Below are 24,574 nucleotides of genomic sequence, written 5' to 3' on the forward strand. Positions count from 1 at the left end.
CTCACAGCAGCACGGTGACAGCAGGGGACAAGGCCCAGCCTTTCCCTGCCAAAAGCCCCCCACGAGTCAGTGCAGCCTCCTGGGAGGCATGGAGCCGAGTAAGGGAGGAGCTAGGATGCAATGGGGTGGACAGCGGCAGGCAGTGGACACCTGGAATGTGCCCTGCTCCCTTTTGAGGGGAGCTCAGAGCAGCAGCTCTATGAACATACCCAAAAGGGCCCTTTTGGGTGGAGGTTGCAGCTCTGGAGAAGGCTTGAGGGCGTGCTGGCAGCTTTCCCTGTGGATCAAGTTAATCCTTCCCAGGCATCTGCCCTGGGGCTGTGGGACTGGCAAGGAAGAGGTTACACAGATCCAGGTTACCAAGCTCACGTTTTAATTCAGATCAGGAGAAAAAAACAAAACCAAAACCAAAACCAACCAAACAAAAACCCCAGGCAACAAACCCCAAGCAACAAACTCAACACAATGCCATAATCCAGGCGGACAAATCCGTCGCACATCCGTGTCCAGAGGCTGCTGGGTGCTTAAACCTGCCAGATGCACGGGATGGATAAGGCTAAGCAGGGATTAAGGGGGCTCCCCACGGCGGGACGGCAGCCGCAGAGGGTGGGGGGACGGGGGCAAAAGGAAAAAAAACCAGCCTGGGCAGGGTGGGAAGGCCATGGAAAAGTCACTTTGCAGCAGAGGGAAATGATTCCTGGGATCCTGAGCTTCGACAGAAATCCGTCCTGCACAACGGGGGCTTCTGACTCCATTAAAACAGTTTTAAATTGAGATGAGCATCTGTTTGGGGTTTTCTTAGGGGTGAATTGTCCTTCTTTAAGCTGTAGGGGTTCATTGCACCTGCAGGTGGGTGGCTCCAAGCTCCCAGGGGTTTCCAGGAGCTCTCTTCATCCCTCTGGGCTTGGCCGGAGCCATTTTAGGTCAGTGATGCCCCAACAGATAAATTCTGTCAGTAACTGGGGCGTCAACACAATACAGCCACTGTGTCACCCGCGGGGAGGAGAGTGGGATGGGGATGGGGACGGGGATGGGGACGGGGATGGGGACAGGGATGGGGATGGGGACGGGGATGGGGATGGGGACGGGGATGGGGATGGGGACGGGGATGGGGATGGGGAAGGGGATGGGGATGGGGATGGGGACGGGGATGGGGATGGGGATGGGGACGGGGATGGGGATGGGGACGGCGATGTGGAAGGGGACGGCGATGGGGATGGGGATGGGGATGCGGGTGGGGACAGGGACAAGCCCCCACGGCCCCGCTTCGGGCACAGCCTGACGCATGTTTCCCGAGTGCCACAGCGAGGGACATGCTGCAGGGAATGCTCCAGGCGTGTGTGGTGCGGGAGGGAACAGGGGCTGTGGGTGGGGGGCAGCACGAGCGTGCTTCGGTGGTTTTGTGTGAGCGTTGTGGGTGCACGGGTGCGAGTGTGATGTGTGTCTGTGCGTGCTCGTGGTGTGTGTGTGCGCCTGTACGGGGTGTGTGAGTCTGTGTGCGCCTGTACTGACACACAGAGCGTGCAGCTCGGCGTGTGCATGCACATGTGTGTGCAACTGACATGTGTTTGTGTGGGGAAATGGATGGTGGGTGGTGGATGGATGGATGGATGGACGGATGGAGGAATCAATGGATGGTGGGTGGTGGATGGATGGATGGATGGAGGGATCAATGAATGGTGGGTGGTGGTGGATGGATGGATGGAGGGATCAATGAATGGTGGGTGATGGATGGATGGATGGATGGAGGGATCAATGAATGGTGGGTGATGGATGGATGGATGGATGGATGGATGGATGGATGGATGGAGGAATCAATGAATGGTGGGTGGTGGATGGATGGATGGATGGAGGAACCAATGAATGGTGGGTGGTGGATGGATGGATGGATGGATGAGGAATCAATGGTTGGATGGATGGATGGATGGATGGAGGGATGGATGCATGGAGGGATGAATGGAAGGATGGATGGAGCAACAGACAGAGGGATGGATGGAAGGACAGAAGGGGGGTGAATGGACAGATGGACAGACAGTTGGAAAGACAGATGGAAGGATGGATGGAAGGATGAATGGCTGGATGGACGGACAGACAGATGGAGGGATGGATGGATGGATGGATGGATGGATGGATGGATGGATGGATGGACGGATGGATCGACAGACAGACAGACAGATAGAGGGAAGGATGGATGGCTGGACAAACAGATGGGCAGACAGATGAAGGGATGGATGAAAGGATGAAAGGATGAATGGCTGGACGAACGGATGGACAGATAGATGCAGGGATGGATGGAAGGATGGATGGCTGGATGGACAGCCAGACAGACAGACAGATAGAGGGAAGGATAGGTGGCTGGACTGATGGATGGACAGACAGATGGGGGGAAGGACGGATGGCTGGACTGATGGACAGACAGACGGAGGGATGGATGGAGGGATGGATGGAGGGATGGATGGCTGGATGGACAGACAAGCAGATGGAGGGAGGGAGGGATGGAGGGATGGATGGATGGCTGGACGGATGGACAGACAGATGGAGGGATGGATGGATGGAGGGATGGATGGCTGGATTGACGGACAGACAGACAGACAGATGGATGGATGGACGGATGGATGGCTGGACTGACAGACAGACAGACAGACGCATGGATGGACGGATGGACGGATGGATGGCTGGACTGACGGACAGACAGATGGAGGGATGGATGGATGGATGGATGGATGGATGGATGGATGGATGGATGGCTGGATTGACGGACAGACAGACAGACAGATGGATGGATGGACGGATGGATGGCTGGATTGACAGACAGACAGACAGACGGATGGATGGACGGATGGATGGCTGGATTGACGGACAGACAGACAGACAGATGGATGGATGGACGGATGGATGGCTGGATTGACGGACAGACAGACAGACAGATGGATGGATGGACGGATGGATGGCTGGACTGACGGACAGACAGATGGAGGGATGGATGGATGGACGGATGGATGGCTGGACTGACGGACAGACAGACAGACGGATGGATGGATGGATGGACGGATGGATGGCTGGACTGACGGACAGACAGACAGACGGATGGATGGATGGATGGACGGATGGATGGCTGGACTGACGGACAGACAGACAGACAGATGGATGGACGGCTGGACCGACGGACGGGGCGGATGCGCGCGCACGCGACCCCGCTGCGCGCGTGCGCGCGCGCCACCCTCGCGCGCGGGCCGCCCCGCCCTCGGCGCCCATTGGCCGCTGGCGGGAGGGGGGCGTGTCCCGGCCGCGGCCCCCGCGCTGCCATTGGCCGCGCGCCCCTTTGTGTGCCGGCCGAGCGCGGCCGCCGCCAGTCGCCGGCGCGTCCGGGGGGCACAAAGGCCGCAGCATGGTCCTGGTGCACGTCGGATACCTGGTGCTGCCCGTCTTCGGCTCCGTGCGCAACAGAGGTACCGCTCCCGGCAACGCGGGTTCGCGTCCCGGGGCCGCTAACGGCGGCGAGGGGGGGCGGCGCGTCCCGGGTCCCCGGCGGCAGGAAGGGGGTGGGGGGGGGGCTGCCCCTCAGCGTTCCCCACAGCCCACCTCACCCAGCCCAGCGGCATCCCCCTTTCTGGGGCGCCAGACGCCCCACACACGCCACGTTTTGGGACCCCCCTCCCGCCCGCACCTCCCATCTCCGCTGCGGTAGATCCATTTCCCCCTCCCCCCACCCCGTTCTTCTTTTACGGATTTTATTTTATTTTTTAATTTACCCTTCCCCCCCCCCCCCCCCCCCCACCCCTCGCCGTAGCCACCAGGCCATCCCAGCGTAGCTGTAGCCGATAACAGCCATTTTTGTACCTCCATCCTGTGTAGTAGCTGAGTTACATTTGCACTGTAAATTCCTGTTAAGTGGATTCGTTTTGCTGTGGTCGTCGTCGCAGAGTCTCTTTGGGGTGGGGTGGGGGCAAACGCCCCCAAATTGCGGCCAGACCCCACAATCACGGGGCGGCTGAGACTGGAAAAGGGACCGCGGTGGGATCAGCTGGTCCCACCTCCCTGCTGAAAACCTTCCGAAAAACATTAAATTTGGGGAGGGGAAGCGCAGCGATTGGCCGCGATTCCGAAAATCGGGCTGGCAGAGAGTTGGGGAGCGGGATGTGTGTGGTCAAGCAGCTGCTGAGGTACCCCCGCCAGCCGCTGGCGGGGTTGCAGCATCCCTGTCCCCGCGGTGACACCGCTGTCCCCGCGGGCATCGCCCCCGGCCCCGTCCCTCCTTGCAGCCACAAGTGTCCCGTCCCGCCGGCGCACCCCCAACCCGCCTAGCACCCCCCAAAAAACTGGGCTGCCGAAAGAGACGACTGGCAAAATGGTTTTCCATTAAACAGGGATAACATTTTTTTCTGCTGTGCTAAATTACTTCCTGTTCTTATTTTGTGGGTAATTTTTTCTGTACCGAATATCCTTTGGTTGTGTATCTCCACCTTTTTTCTTGTACTAAAACTAAAGCATGGTCTGTATTTTTTTACATTACCTAGTTTCTGATGTAAATCTCTCTGTAGAGACATACCCTGCTGAAATGTAATGTGCTGTAGCCTATACATCTGCTCAGTGTACGCTGCTTTTGTTCTGTTGCCCTTCCATAGCATGGTGGGCCTTGCCTTTTTGTATTGTGTGCATGATGACATTGTTACACACGATTCCACTAATACTAATATACGATCTCTCAATAAAGAAACTAGTTTTCCTATATTAACCTAGTGTGCTTTTTCTATTGCTGTTTTCCCATTTATTGTCGTATCCTGCTGTTTAGATTTTTTCCTTGCTTTCCCCTCATCGTGAGGTTTGAGTGAGTGGATTTTTTTCTCCCTTGTAGAGCAGATATGGGGGCTTTTAAATACATTTTTTTCCCCCCCACCTCCTATGCCATCTCTACCCTCAGTATTAGTCTGTGTGTACATGCTCCCCAGCGCACAGTCCGTATTGCTGTTGTGCCGATGCAGAATTCCGGTTTTACTGCAGAATAGCCAAAAAAAAAAAAAAAAAAAAGGTGTACAAATCCAATCCCTCATTATTAATCAAAAAAAAAAAAAAATTGGTGAAGGGTCTGCTGCTTATTCATTCTAGTTACAACATTACATGTTCCTTACCTCGGGATGGATGGGGGGAATTGTTTATTTTTCGAAACTCCTGATTAACGAGAGGCAAACCAACCTGTATTTAAAAAAAAAAAAAAAATTCCCCCTCTAATCTTTAAGCTGTATATTTAAACATATACATCCCTGCGAGCGCCCTGCCCACCATCTGCCAGGCGAGAAGTTGCCGTGCCTCGGTCCCGCGGCGACTGGCACGCTATAAATATCTCCACTAGACCCCTGCAAGGCAGGGCTCGTAAAAACGTCCCAGCTGCTAATGTTGTAACTACATTTTTCCTGCTCGCAGCCTCCAGGCCCACCATCTTCTGAATAAAACTCGATTTGGTCAAAATAAATAAATAAATTAAAAAGAATTTTAAAAGAAAAGGCAAACTATGGGGTGGGGAGAAAGTCATGGGGAGCCTTAAAATATTGGAAGCATGGAGGTATGGATGAATTGCGGGCAGCAAGCAGCTTTGCTGCGGCTGCAAAGCGATGATAATAGTGGTCACCTCTCCTTGTGCCTGCAGCAGACCTCCTCTCCCAGGTCTGCAAAATGGTCCTCTAAAACATCCCCGTTTTGGCTTGGATGCCACGAGGAACTGAGGGAAGTCAGGGCTCCCAAAGCCAGGAGATGGGGCTGGGAGGGGAGGCGGGGGGAGCATCTTGTCTTTAATTACATTTCCACAGAAGCGGGCGGGAGACGCAGGATTGGTGATTGGTCTTTAATGAGAGGAAGACAAATTCAGCAGGTCGGTGGTTCCCACCCGCTAAAATTTCACGAGGAGCCGCTGGCAAACAAAACAAAAGCCAGAGGCTCCTGCAGACCGCCCTGCCTTTACCCCAGCATCCCTCCCAGAGACGCATCATTTCGCAAGGCTGTGCCTTTCCACCTCTCTCCTAGCTCTATCCTGAGTTTGGTCGGTTTTCTCTATGAACATTTATTTATGATTTCCTTCTCCATATTTCCTTTTCCGTGTACCTCGGTGACTGTTTGGCCATCCTGTCCCCCTCTGTATGAGCACCGGCGGGGTGCCCCCCTGCTCCCCTCTGGATGTAGTGTATGCCGTGGCCCTTTGTTCTCGCTCCATCCTCGCCCCGGGCCAGCGCTGAGCTCCTCCGTGCCTGACACATGTCCCCGTACACATCCCGAGGAGGGAGGCTGTGCTTCTCGCTTGCATGAAGGGAGACATGCATGCCTGTTGGGGCTGATCATTTTCCAATGTGGTTTTTTTTAATTATTATTATTATTTTCTCCTCCCTCTCCCCCCCGTCCCCCCTCTTTTTTTTTTTGTTTTTGTTTTGTTTCCTTTTATTTTTAAATTCACCCCCCCCCCCTCCCCCCCCCCCCCCCAACCCCACGCCACGTGAGACAATGAGATTCGGGTTATGGCGTGGAAAAAAAAACAAAAACAAACCCTTCTTCTCTCCCCTACCCCAAATCCCGACACAGATAAATCCATCCCCTCCACGGACACCTGCCGGCAGCTGCCCCTTTGTTGGGAGCGGGGATTCACTGCAGTGAGCGTAATAACCCCCCCCAGGTCTCAGTCTGCAAATTAGCCCTGGTACAGGGCAGAGTCAACCCACTCCGAGGATGCCTTGGTAATCTAATAATGCAGAAAACTGCTGGGTTAATGGCAACTTTTAAAGCAATTTATCATCCACATCATATTTTTGACCTGTCTTGTTAGAAACACATCCTTACGAGAGGAAACATCCTCCCTCCTCCACCTCCCAGCCTTATTACTCAGTAACCACTAGGCTTTCATAGCTCATAATCCATCAAACTCATCCACATTTTAATGACTTAATTCCTTTGACACTCTGGAAAAGCCACGCTTGAGTCTTGAAAAAGCCACCTGGTACAAAGAAAATGATTTTTTTTTTTTTTTGGTTTTGTGTTGTTTTTTTTTGTTGTTGTTGGTTTTTTGGTTGGTTTTTTTGTTTTGTTTTTTGTTTTAGCGTCTCGGGCTGAGGAAATCCAAGGCGGGTCACGTGCTGGTGGTGCTGCTGTGGGTGTGGAGGCACATGCAGTGATTTCTGTAAAGCCTGGACATCTCTCCAGCACCAACCTGTATCCCTGGGCTCCCTTAAATAACTCCTTTCAGTAACAAGGAGAAGGATAATCCCAAGCACAGACAAAACGGGCTCAGAGGTTCGTTTATGTAAGGACTGTGTAAAGGTCTCACACCCATCTGTGTGCATTTAATGATGGCAAGGGGGAGCTGGGCTGAGGGGTCTCTCACATGGGGTTTGGGCTGGTGGCACGGCTTCCATCCTTTCTAAGAGAAAGAGGAACGAGTAGTGGTCACGTTTTGCTCATGCTTGGAATTACCAGCAAAGTCTAAAGAAAGCTGATCTGGATTTACCTTGCTGAGTGCGGATCTGGCCCTGTGGAAGTGTGTTATTTAAGAACCGGTGAGTTGGTGCGCGAGAGAGGCAGCAGCAGAAGCTGTGAAGCTCGGGGAAAAAGCTGGGGTGTGTCTGCCACAAAACCCTGGAGCTGCTCTGGTGGAGGGGAACAGAGCGCTGAGGACACGGTGGGGACACGGCCCAGCTTTGCTTGGGGTGCCCTCGGTGTCCTCGCAGAGTCGCCCCAAGTCCTCCTCCGTGACCCTTCTGGAAGGACTGTCCTAGAGTAAGTCTTGAGTTTCATTTTGTTGTTTCAAACCCTGCTCATGACCCAGGCAGCTCCTTTTTAGCTGAAAGGGGAGGATGGAGCATGGATGGGGCAGGTGCTTCCCCAAAAGCTGTAGGAGAAACGCCCTCCCCAAGGTACCTTGGGGAGCACGTGGAACATCCAGGACTGTCTCATCCCTCTCCACTGACCAGAGGGAGGATGGTGGCCACGACTGGAGGTGTAGGGGTGGAAGGAGAGGGGAGTACAGCTCTTTTGGGGGTAGCACGGACATGGACATCCACTTCTGCCCCTTTACATGCTGGTTTAACCCCAAGCCATGCACTGGGGCCGCCTCGTGTCTCAACGGAGAGGTTCTTATCTCTATAGAGTGTTCAAAAAGGAACAGGCACTGCAGCAAGTCAGCAGAGAAAAGCATTTCCCACCCTTAACCTGGGAGTGCTCGTTTTGGGAGGCATTAAATTAATGAGTGAGAAATCCAAGGGGAGATTTGCAAAAGGTCTTCTCCTATGTTAAATTGTCTTCAATATTCGTAACCCCCAGGAACAGAATTGCTTTGGCAATTGGAAGAGGTGTGATGGCATTTCCAAATCCTGTGACTTGGGCATCTCATGGTACTTGGGTGTTCCTGCATAACCCCGCAGCTCCTGGAGCTGGGTGATAGCACCAGGCTTTTCTCTAAAGGGGCTGTACATAATGTTGAGCTTTAAGCTGCTGCTTATGGCAAACTTGGTCCTCAAAACTCACAAGTCAGCACTCAGCAGGTGTTTCAGCTGATGTGGGGGTTTGGGAAGCAGAAGGAGGATGCAGGGCTGCAGTGGGGCCAGGGCAGGGACCTGCAGGGAAGCAGTGAGAGTGGGGACAATGCCAAATGGGGAAAATTGTAATTTTCTCCCTTTTTTGGTTGAGTTTGGATAGATGGAATGGGTTGGTCTGCAGTTGGGGTTGGCAAAGGGGTTGTGGCTTCCCAAGCAGCTCTGCACAGGACCCCATGGGAGATCCACAAACCTTCTCAGTGAGAAAGCTGTGTCTTTTGAGAAAGGTTAAATTCTCCCTCTAAAATAATAATAAAAAAAAAATGCAATCACTCCTCAGCCTCTTGCAACAGGTCCTGGTGATGGCAGGGACTGGGTTCGTGTGCTGGAGAGCTCAGCAGCAGCCAGGATGGAGGGAAACCTTGTCTTCTCCATGCCTCCTCTCCACCTTTTCTTAACCCTTTCTGCTCCTCCTCTGCTCAGTTTTGCAGTCTCCCAGGACCTTTTCTCACACATTTTCCTGCCTGATGGTCCTTTGCATTTCCCAGCCCCAGCTGGATTGGGCTGGTTGGCCCATGCTGTCGTGGATCCCTCTTGGTAAGTGTCCTTAACCTCTGTTGTTTTCTCTCCCTCCCTTTAAAGGCTGCAGAATGTGCCTGCAGGAAAGCTCTGTGTGTGTGGCTTGTGGCTCTTTAATGAATATCACTAAAGCTTCTGGTTTGAGGGACTACACCCAGTGGGGTCAGGAGCAAAGAAGGGCTGGGAGCAGCAAAGGTGCAGGTTTTGGAGATAGTAAGGGACAGCCCTGTGGGCTGGGAGCCTGTGAAGTGAGGACATGCCTGTGGGGAAATGTTTGGGTGAGGGTTTCAGTAGCTGGGGGAAGGATCCAGGTGTCTCTGTTTCTCTCACCACATCCCTGTGGTCCCAGTTGCTCCCAGTGGCTGCCCTGCCTGGAGGTGACACCTCAAGGTGTGGGTGACCCTCAGTTCACTCAGAGCCATGGGCTGGTGCTGGTTTTCCTCTTTTTTCCTCCCTCTGGAAGGCTCAAGTGGTGCTGTGGAGCTGTTACTGTGCACCACCCCTACGTGTCCTTTCCCAAATGGTCCAAGGAGCAGGTGTGTTCCTAAACAAGAAGAAGACCAGGCACGGGCACCTTCTGGGACTTTTTTGAGCAGGACTGATGGGACTGGACAGCCCACCAAACCATATGTCCAGCTCTGGAGCTAAGAACTGCTGTGAAAACATTCTCTTGTCGTTCTCTCCAGACTGGGAGGGGTCTCTAAAAGGCATTCAGAAAAACCATCCCTGGGGCATCTGTCTTGCTGCAGCTGCTCCCCACCCTGGGTTCTTCCAGTGAAGGATGGGACTGGGAAACATCCCCGCAGCAAATGTGCTCTCCCCAGCTGTGCTTCCTGTGTGTCTCTGGGATTCCTCATTCTCCTGGTGGCATCTGACTCTTCCTTCAGTCACACTGCTAGATCAAGGCACTGAACTCTTCCACAGGATCTTGGGTTTTTTGGAGGCTGTGGGTGCATGAAGAGGCACCACTCATGACCACTTGCCCAACTAGCCAGTTTCTGTGCTGTCTCTGCTAGAAAACTGGGCATCAACGGACAAAAGGAAGCTTTCTCTTTTTTTCTTTTTTTTTTTCTTTTTAGTATCAGAGGAGGTGTCTGTATTTGCCTGTGCTCCTTGGGGCAGTGGAGGTTGTTTGGTCCATTTAGGGCTGGCCATCATCAGCTAGTGGGAGCTGAGACTTAAATAGTCTCTCCTGAGAGCCCCAAACCTCAGTGAGGAGCAGCTGGAGTCAGAAAGGAGCTGTGGGTTCGTGATGAAACTGCCTGGATGTGGGGTTGGACACCCATTTGGGAAGGTCTGAACTTGTTTGTACGTGCATAAACCCAAAAAAAAAGTCCTCAGCTTTTAAAAGAGTTGCTTGGCATTTATACTGGAGTGAATAAGATGAGAATCTAGTTTGAAGTGTGTTTTTTTCTTAAAAGAGAAACAAAAAAAGAAGAAGTTGGCATCAAACTGGCCACAGTGTAAAGGTATTTTGTTTGCAGGAGGGTTTGGTGGTGCAGTTATCTTTGAAAGACTATTGGGGTGTGTTAATCCCTGGTTTGGCATTTGCAGTTAAACTTGAGCAGGAGCTTTTTAAATCTCAGTCAGCGTCTGAAGGTAATGGGGGTGGTGATGCTTCAGGAGAAGTGTCCATCAAGCCTGGCAGCTTCCACAACCTCCAGGCGGAAAATACCACTCATTTGCCTGTCAGGAAAGGAGCTGTAAATCTCATGCAGATTACCACGCTTCTTGTTGTGGTTTGCTAGATCCACATTTCTCTTTCTTGTAGCCTGGCCTTTAATATTAATATCTTTAATTTCATTTATAAATTCACTTATCAGCTTTCATTAGTCATCCCGTTAATGATCCCAGGCAAGAAATTTGTCATTTGACGTCAAAAGGCAGATTAAGGGACTTCTAAAGCCTTGGGAAACGGCTTCATGCTGCACCAGAATTATAGTGGTTGGCATACGAGGCTAATACTAGGTGTAATTTGCATCTGCTGCTCAGGGGATGAGTGATTATTTTATATATTTAGCAGAAAACAAGAGAATTTCTTAACCATGAATGGTGCTGTGTTTCCTGCAAACTCTGCAGTATTATGAATCACTGGGCTATAAACATCTTGTTTGCTGGCGCGCCTAGTTTCGTGTTACCACTGGGGGGGGGGACCCTGACAACTCCCCTCCTCCTTGGTGGGGTTTTCCTAGTTGAAATTAAGAGATTCCCTCTGTGCTGGGAGCTGGAAGGGACAGGGAGTGGATTAAGTTTTGCTTTGCCAAAACTGAGTGCCTTTGGTTGCTGTGCTCCCCTGATGGTAGGTGAGGGTGATTGGGAGGGTTTGGAGATGGGTGTCTAAGGCATGAAAATGGAGAAACCTCACAATATTTGCTCAAAACATCTAGAAAAGAGCAAGATTGGACTGAAAACAGATGAGATGCAGCAGCTCCAGGCACTGATCCATTCAGGTCTGTCAGGATGAGGCTTTACAGATGCTAGGAGCAAGCAGCCTGTTGGGAGAGACCTTATCTTGACCAGCTGTTATTTGTGATATCCCACAAATCTCCTGGGGCTGACATAAGGAACGAGGAGGCTTCCTGCACAGAGATAGCAGGACATTAGCGGGCTTGGGGTTGTTACAAAGTTGTTACTGTTTAATAATGCATGCCTCATGGCATGCAACCCTGTAGGAAAAAGGTCCCCTCCCCTGCTGGCAACCTGCAAAGCCCATTGGCAGCCCCAAACTCTCTCCTGCTCCTCTCTGCAGAGCCTCCTTTGAGATCAAAGGGCTACAGGCAGATCTCCACGAGCCGGAAGGGAGAAAATGTTATCCATTGTGCACCAAAGCACTTGTGGAGCTGGTTTTGCTCAGCCCTCCTTGGGCTGAGTGGGAAACTCCTGCAGAAACCGCAGTTTTCTTTTCACCAGGGCAGTGGGGTGACCCTGACTGGACACCAGGTGCCCACCCAGCTGCTCCATCACTCGCCTCCTCAGGACAGGCGGGAGAAAATGAAACGGAAAAGAAGTTGTTGAGATAATGTCAATTAAATAAAGCAAAAGCAAAGGCTGCAAAGGAAAACAGAAGAGTTACTCTCTTACTTCCCATCGCCAGGTGATGTCTGGCCACTTCCTGGGAAGTAGGGATTTAGTGCTTGTAGCAGATGCTCTCTGGGAGCCAGCCAGGGTGTGGCCACAGCCCCAGGGCAGGGCCCGTCCCCTGTGCCGGCACTGCTGAGGCACCGCCAGTGCTGGGGACAGCTCTGGGCCCCTCAGGACAAGAGAGACATGGAGGGGCTGGAGCGTGTCCAGGGCAGGGAACGGAGCTGGGAAGGGGCTGGAGCCCCAGGAGCGGCTGAGGGAGCTGGAAAGGGGCTGAGGCTGGAGCAAAGGAGGCTCAGGGGGGACCTTGTGGCTCTGCACAAGTCCCTGACAGGAGGGGGCAGCCGGGGGGGTCGGGCTGTGCTCGCAGGGAACAGGGACAGGAGGAGAGGGAACGGCCTCAGGCTGGGCCAGGGGAAGCTCAGGTTGGATATTGGGGAAAATTCCTTCATGTGAAGGGTTATTAAGCTTAGGAACAGGCTGTCTAGGGCAGTGTTGGAGTCCCCATCCCTGGAGGGATGTAGAAGCCATGTGGATGTGGCCCTTGGGGACATGCATCAATGGTGGCCTTGGCAGTGCTGAGGAATGGTTGGACTTGATCTTAGAGGTCTTTTCAGTCTAAATGATTTCCTGATGCTGTACCTTCCTGAGTTTATCAAAGTAGCAGCAAAACCCATCTCTGTCCTTAATGTGCTGCTCAGCTCAGCCTGACTTCCTCCTGCAGTATATTGACCGGTGGTGGCCAGACTCTTGCCTCCGAGGTTGTTCCTTCAAACTGTGAGCTGGAAATTAGGGTGTGGCATGGATATTGGCCCCCAAGGCAAGGAATGTCCTGTCCCCATAGCACCAGGGAAGTGCATGGGTGAGCAGTGGGTGGTGGGCCAGCAGCTCAGCTGGTGGCAGTTCTATTGAACTGAGTTGCCAGGAACTAGAGAACAGGAATATCTGGTTTTGATGATGATGATGATTATTTTCCAGTTCACTGGCTGAAAATTTATTTTCCTGGTTTTATATTGTCCTGGAGTTTTTCAGCAAAATGAGAGGGTGGGGAGATGCCTTTAAATGGTTCATTTGAAGGGAGATGAAATAGGCCACAACCCCAGAAGTGAAATACTATCTTATGACAGAAAATGAAACAGCATCAACTGGATGCAAGGAATAAAAACAATTCATCATAATATTTGAGCTGGGTTTTTCATACACAAATGTTTCACTTTGACATAATTTTTTTAGTATCTTGGAGGTGGGTTAAGTGTTTTGTACTCACTTGAAGAAACATGCAATAGGTCAGGAATAGACTGGCTTTGTGTTCTTGTACTGTGAAACTACCAAATTTATTTAATCAAGAGAATTAATGCCTGAGATGAGTCCTGGAATGATGTGGGAGGTCACAAAGTGTAGCTGGCCCTTTACAGAAAGAGGAGGCACTTTTGGGTGCCACAATGTAAGAAAAGACATTAAACTGTTAGAGAGCATCCAAAGAAAGCCACAAGGATGGTGAAGGGCCTTGAGGGGAAGCTGTGTGAGGGGAAGCTGAGGGCACTTGGTCTGTTCAGCTGGAGAAGACTGAGAGGAGACCTCACTGAGGTCTTCAACATCCTCATGAGGGGAAGCAGAGGGGCAGCTCTGATCTCTCCTCTCTGGTGACCAGGGACAGGACCCAGAGAAGGCTGGAGCTGTGTCAGGGCAGGGTCAGGCTGGCTATCAGGAAAAGGCTCTTCCCCCAGAGGGTGCTGGGCACTGCCCAGGCTCCCCAGGGAATGGGCACAGCCCCAAGGCTGCCAGAGCTCCAGGAGGGTTCGGACAATGCTCCCAGATATGCACAGGGTGGGATTGTTGGGGTGTCTGTGCAGGGCCAGGAGCGGGACTTGATGATCCTTGTGGGTTCCCTTCCCACTCAGGATATTCTGTGATTCTCCCCAGCCTGCAGACACAAACAGCACCTTCTCCATGGCCTTGTTTGCTTGGAGCAGGAAAACTTGTCTGGCACGTGTGATTACACACTTGCCAGTGGAAATCCTGGGTGTTTTGCCCCAAGGGGACCACAGGGACACTGTGGAGGTCAGGATGTATCATCTTGCCCTGGTCACCTGCAGGGTCATCCTGTACTGCCAGATCCAGATGGCTCTGATGCCATCCGGGTGCTTCTTCTGGATCGTGCTGGGGTGTCCTGGGGAAGGAAAATATTGCCAGGAGGTACTTACAGGCTTAGGAAAATAGGATGTGTTCCAGGGGGAAGGAAGGCATGTTCCCTTGGACAGAGAGCTGTTCCTCCTGAGAGGACTTGGGATGCTGCTAGGGAAGCCAGATGTGTTTTCTTGGTGTTCTCTCTGCTCTTCCTGCAACAAGTGATTTTGAGCCCCTTTAGCAAAATCAAGGGCCAAACCTCAATATCTAGGAAGCTCACAGCAGTTTTTGGGGTATGTTGCAGTGGCTCGTTGTGGTTTAACCCCATCCAGCCCCTCACAGCCCCTCATTCACTCCCCCACCAGTGAGACTAGGGAGAGAATCAGAAGGGTAAAAGCTGGAAAACTTTTGAGAGGATTAAGGCAGTTTAATAGGGACAGCAAAAAACGTGCAGACAAGCAAAGCAAAACCAAGGAATTAATTCACTGCTTCCCACGGTCAGGCAGGTGTTCAGCCATCTCCAGAGAGCAGGGCCTCCTCCCACGTAACAGTGGCTTGGGAAGACAAACACCACCACTCCAAACATCCCTCCCTTCCTCCTTCTTCCCCTCACTTTATATTATCTTTGCCACCATTATTTTGGCCACATGAAAAGCAGCAAAGGCCTTGGCTCTGTGCAAGCCCTGCTCAGCAATAACAAAAACATGTCTGTGTTATCAACCCTGTGTTCAGCACAAACCCAAAACACAGCCCTGTACCAGCTACTGTAAAGGGAATTAACTACCACAGCCCAAACCAGCACACTCAGGCATCATACAGACCTTGTGGGACCCCTGTCCTTGTTCTGGGATTCCTTATCCACAGCCCAGCATCTCTCACTGGACATTTTTCTGTTAGAAACTAAGCCATGAAGGAGGTCTTTTCCCCCTGGGCCAGCCTCAGCACTGTCAGACTCAGGCTCGTCCTCTGCGTCTCTGCAGAGACACAACTTCTGCTGCTCTTCAGGAAATGCCTTCCGAGCCTGGATGAGTAGTCAGAGAATCACGGAGTCACCTGAGCTGGAAGGGACGCACACGGATCATCAAATCCACCCCCTGGCCCTGCACAGACACCCAAACTATTCACCCTGTGCATCCCTGGCAGCGCTGTCCAAACACTCCTGGAGCTCTGGCAGCCTCGGGGCCGTGCCCATTCCCTGGGGAGCCTGGGCAGTGCCCAGCACCCTCTGGGGGAAGAGCCTTTCCCTGATATCCAACCTAACCCTCCTCCTGGCCTGCAGCACCCTTGGTATTACCTTCACTTGACTTCTCCACCTTCACCTCTCTCATTTCCCACCATGTGTTACAGTATCTGCCATGATTTCCCCCATGGATGTGAGGGGTTTTCTCGAGTTGCTCCTTCCTCACATTCCTTCTCCAAGCACCAACATCTTCCTCGTGGCTGGTGCTGGCTCTGGGCCCCAAACCTGCTTAAAACACTTGAGGTGCTTTAGCACACTGGCCTGGTGTGTGTTGGTGTAGGGGAGGGTAAGGCACTGCTCTCCACGTGTCCAGACCTCCCTGAGAGCTCCATATGGGCTGAAGGGATGAGGAGGCTGAAGAGCAAGCCCCGTCCTCTGGCTGCTGCCCTGGGGGATGTCTGTGATGGATGGTGTAATAAGTAGTGTTGGGAGCACGGAGATGGGCAGATCTCTCTCATAACTAGCCTTAAAGAACAGTTGCATTCATTATCTGGCCAGGGGAAAGGAACATTGTGGTGTGGTGCCAAGTGGGCTCTTGGTACACATCCCTCTTCCAGCCTCGCTTCTAGAAAACACTGCTTTCAGTGGGGGTGGTGGTTTGGATGGGTGCTGTGCAGAAAGGACCTGTGCTAAAGGGCTGCTGCTCTTTCACTGAGCAGGGAGCACTGGGGCCTTTCCTCTCCCCCACCTCCTCTCTTTGCTGCAATGGCACAACTGGGCACAGTTTTCTGGGCCCCGTGATGGGAGTGGGGAAGCGGAAAGGGCCTCTTCCCAATGCCCTGCAATTTAAATGGGAAACAGGGATGGACATGCTCTGCAGAAACCTGACTGGCTGGCAGCGTCCCCGGGAGGGGGAGGTGACATCCAGGCCAGCACAAGGGGCAGAGGGCATCAGAGAGGTGCCAGGGCCTGGCAGCAGAGTGGTGCAGGGGAGGAGGGCTGTACCAGGGCACCCAACAACAGCCTCTGCTTGGAGCTACCACCACTGCAGAGGCCCTTGGGGAGTCCTCTTTGAATGCAGCCTGTTGGAGGTAAGTTTAATGGAGCAGGTGGGTGTGCAGGTTGGGCACCCTGCCCCCTGAGCTGAAATGTTCCTCTCCAGTCCATGAATAGTCCCAGATCCTGCTTGCTATTGGGTTTTTTTTCCCCTCAAAAAACAAGCCCTTTTCTAGTGATGCCATGATGTACACACTTTGCATCACGCCAGGGAGCTGGAGCTTTGAGAAAGCCAAAAAATATAATGAGACTTTGAGATTAAAAGGAAAGAAAGAAAAGGGATGAAAGCCCAGAGCACAACAGCATCGTGGAAATGCGAGGTGTTTGCCAAGGTTCAGGCACCAAAAAGCCAATGAAAAGTGATTTGTTGCTATCAGTGCCTGTGGTGAGGGATCTGTTCCCACATCTGAGTTTGGGTTTGGGTGGGGTGCAGCCCATCAGCTGTAGGAGTTGCTTTTTCTGTCTGTCAATGCATACCACCTTCCATGCGAGAGAAAGGTGTCTCTCTCCAAAGAGCAGGGCTTAAAATTCCTGGCAAGTTTTCATCTGTGGGAGAGGTTTTAGCTGAGCTCTGTTGTGGAAGTGCCGGGTGATAGTGGAGGAGGGAGGGTAACGCACAGAGAGAAGCTCAAGAGGTTCTTAGGGCAGCAGGTGATGGACCAGAAAGTCAAGGAAAAACAGCAACACAGAGAGAAATCTCACACTGGTCTGGGGCTTGATGGGGCAGCTTGGGGATGGTCAGGAGGACTCTGGGTCTCCACCTCCAGGCTGGGGATGGAGGTGGTTGTTGGCTGGTCCCTGCAATACTGGGAGGGAAGGAGACCTTTGTCCAGCCTGGTGAGCTGCTCTGCAGGGCTGGCACCTTTCTGAATGGGCCACCCCTTGATATTGAGAAAATGGGGCATTTGGGAGCGTGTCTGAACTCGGGTCCCAGAGGAAGCTTGCCATCCACGCAGCTTTTGTTGTTGCTGTAAAAAGTAGGGGTGATCCCACTGCAAAATCATAGAATTGTAGAATCTCTAAAGTTGGAAAAATCCTCCAAGATCGTTGAGTCCAACCATGCCCCCAGCACTGCCAAGGCCACCACTGGCCCATGTCCCCAAGAGCCATATCTACAGGGCTTTTAAACCCCTCCAGGGATGGGGACTCCATGACTGCTCTGGGCAGCCCATTCTAAGGTCTGACCTGAAAATTTCTTTCAGTGAAGAAATATTTTCTTAATATCCAATTTAAACCTCTCCTGGCACAACCTGAGGCCGTTTGCTCCCATCCTGAATGGACAAAAAAGTCAGGAACTAGGATTTTGCCCACCAGGTTCCTGAGTGAGGGTATTCAGGGCTTGGGGAGAGCCTGCAGACACCTCTTCAGGGCTCGATGTTTGCAGAGCTGCCAAATGTTGGACAATTTCTGCGCCAGCCCAGACCACCTAACTGGGGGCTTGGGTTGATTTTCTTGGTTAAAATGCTTCTTCTGAATGGAGGAGCAGGGTTAGATGATTTGTAGTCCATCGTTTGCAAAAGACCAGAAAAATTTTAGAAATGCAGCGTGTGGCTCATCTGAGGTTCTAGAAGCGCCAGTCTTGAATCAACGTCACCAAGAATTCAGATCCCAACTTTAATTCCTTTTTGTATATAACTGGGAGTTCTGAGGAGTCAACAGGTTTTGTGTCTTGAACAGATGTTACTTTTTTTCCCCCCAGAGAAATCTGGGGGAAAATGGGTTAAATCTGAAATACTGCTTTGTAATTGCTGCTTCTCTCTCCTCTACTTGATATCTGCCAGAACTCCCATCCAGTGGATATTACATGGGTTAGTGTTATTTGTGCTCTATTATTTCCACCCAGGCAGAAGTCTTCTCTGGGGTTCAGCAGTTAGCACTGGGGAGAAAAACTACTGTAATCTTTTTCTGCTCTCTCTGAAGGTCCAGTTGCATTGTGAACTGACAGTATAAGTGGAAAATCTAGGATTATTTTCATTACGGTTTTTCATCTGTCCCAGCTGTCCCATAAAGTGTCGAGTACGAAGAACATTTTTAGGCAGAAATTTTTTTACGCTGAGGGCAGTGAGGCCCTGGCACAGGGTGCCCAGAGGAGCTGTGGCTGCCCCATGATCCCTGGAAGTGTCCAAGGCCAGGTTGGATGGGGCTTGAAGCAACCTGGGACAGTGGAAGGTGTCCCTGTTTTGATCTCCTACCTTCATTTCTCCACATGTACAATGCATCAGTGACTGTCTTCCAGGCCACTGGGTGTAAAATTCAGGGAACAGTAAAAAATGCTGATTATTCTGCTCCTTTGTAGGTAAAATTCATGGGTAAATGTAAACGTGAGTGGAGAAAAGCAGATTTCTGTTTCATACCCTCCTTTCTGTGGTCACTCTTGAGGAAATGTGTTACAGACCATGTCTGAAGAATTGTATTTAGCCATAAAAACTTGATCAGATGTCTCTGCTTTCTTCAGGAAACATATTTGGAAATGCAACAGAAAGCTGACAAAGCTGAGACTTTTGGATGAAAAACGAAAACCTCTATTCTTTCTCAATGTCACAGACATCAATTAATATTATTTTTTAAATAATAGCTCTAACATTATTAGGTTAAAATCCAAGGGGAGGCACTTTCCCAAGGTCACTCACTACAGTAGTGGGAAGAGTGACTCACACCCCTTCTCCTCTATGAAAATACTGCTTAAATACTGCTTGATAATGCTTAAAAATACTGACCTGGGGGAAAACCTGTCTGCTGGCATTACGTATACAACCTCCTTATCTGGCTGCTCTGATCAATGGGGTTTTCTTTACCTGATAGATCTTGACAAAATTTTTGAGTCCAACAGAAACTTTCTTTCAATGCCACCTGACACAGGGCTGTGGAGATTTGTGGCCACTTCTCCATAGTAGGGGATTTGTCGAAGTGAATCAGATCTGGAGTCACTGAGAGGGAAATAATGTGAAATGCCTTGATGTTGGCTTTACAGTCACTTTAATAGGCATAACTGCACTATTAAACTGATCGGCCTGTATTTAGCTGTTATTTGTATTTGAGTGGAATAAGTGTTTTCCTTCAGGAAGGGGGAATTCTACAGAGCAAAAGAGCTATTACAGACCTCCCAGATGCCTCAGCAATAACAATGTGACAACTTACAGCCTGAAACCCAGACTCCTGGTGCTGTGGTAGTGCCTTAAAGTCCTATTTCACCCTCCTCCCCATGTCCTTTTCTTCACCCCAAGTGCATTTTCAAAGTATCTCTGAAACAATGGTGTTGCTCACCTTCCACTCTCCCAGGTTGCTCCAAACCCTGTCCAACCTGGCCTTGGACACTTCTAGGGATGGGGCAGCCACAGCTTCTCTGGGCAGCCTGTGCCAGGGCCTCCCCACCCTCTGAGATACAGATCTATTGGAGTCTGGTATAGACATGAGCTGGCTGCACCCTTGGGTTGGAGTTTGTTGTGCTAAAGGGTGTAGGAAAAAACATTTTCTGATGTGTTTGAAGGTCTCCTTTGCTCAAGGATGACAGCAGCCATCCCATTTAACTGTACAAACAGGGAGCTGCACATGTTTTTGGCCACGGGGCTGTGCTGCAGTGGGTCAGAAAGGTGTCAGGATGGTGATGGGGAGGACACCTCCGTTGCTCATGACTCCTCCAATGCCCATGAGTCCAGCAACAGAGAGGCTCTTGTAGCATCTTTGGATCCTCTGAGTCCTCTTTGTGGCAGGCAGTGGGATGAAAAACCTTTAACCTTGCTCACAAAGTGAGTGCAGAATACATACCTGGGGGAGAGGACTCAAAACTGAGGCAGAACAACCCATCTGAAATCTATTTCTTCCTCTTGGGAATTTTTTGTAGGGTTTTTTGTACATTTTTTTTCTCCCTTTCCTCTTGGCTCTATCTTTCAAATTGGAGCTCATGAAGATTTGTCACAGGTCAGGAAGACTTAAGCCATGATTTGCAGAAGATGAATGGACTTTTAAAATCAATTTAGTGGTCCCCAGTGTCAGTGGGGTGCCAATCACCACAGGCTAGCACTGCCCAGTTCCTCTGCTGCTATCATTAGGAGGAGAGAGCAGCATTCATTATGGAGAGGCTGAGCCTGGCTGCCTGCTAATGGAATTGAGCTGCCTGACCTTAATGTGTGCCTGATATTTAATTTTAAATTTCTGTGGACACCGGCAGGCTGCAACAGAAACAATACAGGCCCAGCAATGCAAAGCCTTAGTCCCGAGAAGACAGCAAAATAAATTAAATTTGGTTATTAGTAAAAATCCTTGGGGCCTAGAGGTCACATGTGGAACAGAAAAAAAAATTGTATTTTTCTTTCCACTTGGCAGATGTGCAGGTTCCTGGTAGGATCTTGTGTGCTGTAGGGAGGAGTGTGGTGCAGTTTGTTTGTCCTGGACTGGTGGGAAATTTTGAGATGCTCTTGGCCCCACTCAGATGGGCCCCTCACAATGAGAAATACATTGAGGGGCTGGAGCATGTCCAGGGAAGGGAACGGAGCTGGGAAGGGGCTGGAGCCCCAGGAGCGGCTGAGGGAGCTGGAAAGGGGCTGAGGCTGGAGCAAAGGAGGCTCAGGGGGGACCTTGTGGCTCTGCACAAGTCCCTGACAGGAGGGGGCAGCCGGGGGGGTCGGGCTCTGCTCGCAGGGAACAGGGACAGGAGGAGAGGGAACGGCCTCAGGCTGGGCCAGGGGAAGCTCAGGTTGGACATCAGAGAAAATTCCTCCATGGAAAGGTTTGTCCATCCCTGGCGCAGCTGCCCAGGGCAGTGTTGGAGTCCTCATCCCTGGAGCGATGTAGAAGCCATGTGGATGTGGCACCTGGGGACATGGGTCAGTGGTGGCCTTGGCAGTGCTGGGGGAATGGTTGGACTCCATGATCTCAGAGGGCTTCTCCAACCTGAATGACTCTGTGTTTCTATGTCCAGCCTCATAACCATCATAGACCTCCTGGTCTACTTGCTTCGCTGAGATGCATAGGGTCTGTTACCCCAAGGCCCTCACCCATGGGGATCTCTCCTGACACACCCATCACCTCATGGCATCCTTCCTTGCAGCAGTTTGGCTCCCTGTGGTCCCCATCTGGCCTCAGGGTTGTCACCTGCTGAAAATCCGTGATTGCCCAGAGTGGATGTGGTCACTCCTCATCCCTGGGGCCTGGTTGCAGGCCTTGCTCCACAGGGCCTGCAGGCAGCAGGTGCATTGGACATGATACACCTGGCACTGATTTGGGATGCTGCCTTGGTGAGGTTGTCCACAGCTGAGAACATCTGTGCTTCTGGGTCACAAGCTAGTCTGGGTGGAGGATGTTTTCTTCTCCTCCTGTGGGATTTTCAAGACACACAAAGCTCTGCCTTTGGCTCAGGGCTTTGGGCTTCACCTGGGACCCAGCACTGACAAGTTTCTGCCCCGTGAGTGCCAAAGATAGCCGGTATATGTTGTCCTGTGACCACAGCCAGGTTTGTTGGCTGTTCCCCTTTCCCCATGAGCCTCTTTTACCCCTTGGAGCAGCAGGACAGGCAGGGGGACAGTTCTCAGCACAAGGTCCTTGCCAGAAACAAAATAAAACTGGAGAATGAGCCATCCCAGCTGTTTGGCTCGTCAGTCTGGAACAGATGAAGGTGTCTCTCTGGAGCCAGGAGGAAGGAAGCTCTGGGCTGGGACAATGCCAGATAAAATATTCCTGGTATTCTATTTGGATATTAGGAAACAATTTATCTCTGATAGGGCTTCTCAGGGAAGTGGTGGAGTGGTCGAGCCACCATCTCTGAAAGTGTGCAAAAAACATCTGGATGTGGCACTTAGGGACATGGCTTAGTGGTGGGCTTGGCAGTGCTGGGGGAACGGTTGGAGTCGATGATTAGAGGACTTTTCCAACCTAAACAATACTATGATTCTATAAAAGATCAAACTACAATTTCCTAAATGGCTCCTGAAATCTAGGGCCATGACACTGTAATAGGTCCTTTGGGAAGGAAATGTCTCCATAAGAAGCAGGAGTGAGATACATGGATAAATGCTGAGCTATTTTACAGCCTGTAAATGTGCTGCCCACCTCCCTGGGGCTGATCCAGTGCCCTCCAGGATGTGTCTTCCCACTCCTGGTCAAGTGTGTCCGTGGCTTGCAGGGCAGAAAATTGCCTGCTGTTGGGAAAAAACAGTGCATGTAAGGCAAAAACAGGGGTATCAGGAATGGTGTGGCCAGCAGGACATTCTTCCCCTGTGCTCGGCGCTGGTGAGGCCACACCTCGAGTCCTGTGTCCAGTTCTTGGCCCCTCAGTTCAGGAAGGACGTGGAGATGCTCAAACATGTCCAAAGGAGGGCAACAGGGCTGGTGAGGGGCTTGGAACACAAACCCTGTGAGGAACGACTGAGGGAGCTGGGGTTCTTTAGCCCAGAGAAAGGGAGACTCAGAGGTGACCTTATCACTTTCTACAACTCCCTGAAAGGTGGTTGTAGTCAGGTGGGGCTTGGTCTCTTTTTCCAAGCAGCAACTGACAGAACAAGAGGACACAGCCTTAAGCTGCACCAGGGGAAATTTAGGTTGGATGTTAGGAAAAAGTTTTTTACTGAAAGAGTGATAAAGTTCTGGAATCGTCTGCCTGGGAGGTGGTGGAGTCACCGTCCCTGGATGTGTTTAAGAAAAGATTGGAGGTGGCCCTCAGTGCCATGGTTTAGTTGAGCTGGTGTTAGGGCATGGGTTGGACTCAGTGGTCTTGAAGGTCTCTTCCAACCTGGTGATGCTGTGATTCTGTATCTTGGCTGCTACTGGTAGAAACGCAGCCCTGTTCTTTCTTGGTTCATCTTACTAGCAATGGTAACACACTTACTGTCATGGGAGCCCTGGGAGGGTAATATCTGAAAATCATGGAATCATAAAATGATTTTGGAAGGGAACTTAAAGCTTATCTAGTCCCAACCCCTGCCATGGGCAGGGACACCTTCCACCTGACCAGTTTACTCAAAGCCTCATCCAACCTGGCCTTGGACATGAGGGGATGAACAGAAAATACTCTGCAGGCCTGTGAGAGACCTTGGCTGGTTGAAGGGGGAAAAGTGGCTTTGTCCTCAAAGCATCACCAAGAGGGAGTGGGAAGGGAACAGTATGACAGCAACCAGCCCTTGTACAGACATCTTTCCATGGGAGACATGCAGAGGGGGGAATCTGGCCCTGCATCCACTACCCACTGTTTCTGCTGGCCAGGACAGCTCTGCCCTCTGCCCAATCCCCATCCCCTCCTCTGTAAAACAGGGTGCAGTCACCAGCCCTGGTTCTCACTGCACTTTGCCACCCTCCCTCCGTGCCATTTAAGCAGAGAAGTGGCTAATTTGTGTGTGCTGTGGCATGGTGGTTTGCCATGGCATGAAAAGCCTGCTTGAAGGCCCTGCAGAGGAACTGAAATCAAACAAATTTCAGATGGTCTCACAAATGAAGCTGAAAGGTCACAACAGTTTCAAGCTGGAGGTTGCGTGTGGTGCTGCAAGCCTCTGCTAAATATCAGCTAAAGATTAGTCCATCCTCTCCGAAAGGCCAAGAGCTACACAGGCTCTGAGTTCCTCCTGCCACACGTCCTGGCTCACAGCATCTAAAAATGGCACAAGGCCCTGTGAAAGAGAGACACAACTTTAGGAACAGAAAATTCAAGGGAAAGCATCAGGCCGGTGAGGTGTGTGAAAATGAGTTTGGAAAATCCTTAGATTTTTTTTTCCTTTAAAGCCAAAAGGGACTGTAGATCATGTGGCTAGCGCTAATTAATCTGGCGTTGTGCCGAGCATTGTCATGGCAGTTTAATCAGCAGCTGTGAAACGGAGCGTTGTCCGTCTGCCAGCCTCCAGTCCCGGCTCCTGGGGCAGCAAGGGACATCTCTCTGTTAGGCAGATCAGCGCATCCTGCATTTGTTTGAAAATCTGGTCTTTTAAAGGCTTCATCTGACATCAAAGTTGTCAGTGCAGGAGCTGTGCTGGGCAGGAGTTTCATCTGGGAAAAGCAGTGTCAAAGCATCAGTTTAACCAGGGGTCAGGTGCTTGTGGAAAGAGCTCAACAGGGCTGC

General features: G+C 51.3%; 1 protein-coding gene across 1 annotated transcript in view; it reads left to right on the forward strand.

The window, feature by feature from the left end:
• Positions 1-3,348: 3,348 nt before the first annotated feature.
• The window catches only part of ARK2C (arkadia (RNF111) C-terminal like ring finger ubiquitin ligase 2C), a gene marked incomplete at its 3' end in the record, with an annotated part of 50,572 nt that continues 29,346 nt past the window's right edge, over positions 3,349-24,574 (forward strand). The window contains exon 1 of the mRNA XM_082301226.1: positions 3,349-3,449. Within this exon, the coding sequence (XP_082157352.1) occupies positions 3,389-3,449 (61 nt within the window). The 5' untranslated portion in view covers positions 3,349-3,388. The remainder of the gene's footprint in view (positions 3,450-24,574) is intronic.

This window comes from Coloeus monedula (assembly GCF_965178545.1).
Source record: "Coloeus monedula genome assembly, chromosome: Z".
Lineage (NCBI taxonomy): Eukaryota > Metazoa > Chordata > Aves > Passeriformes > Corvidae > Coloeus > Coloeus monedula.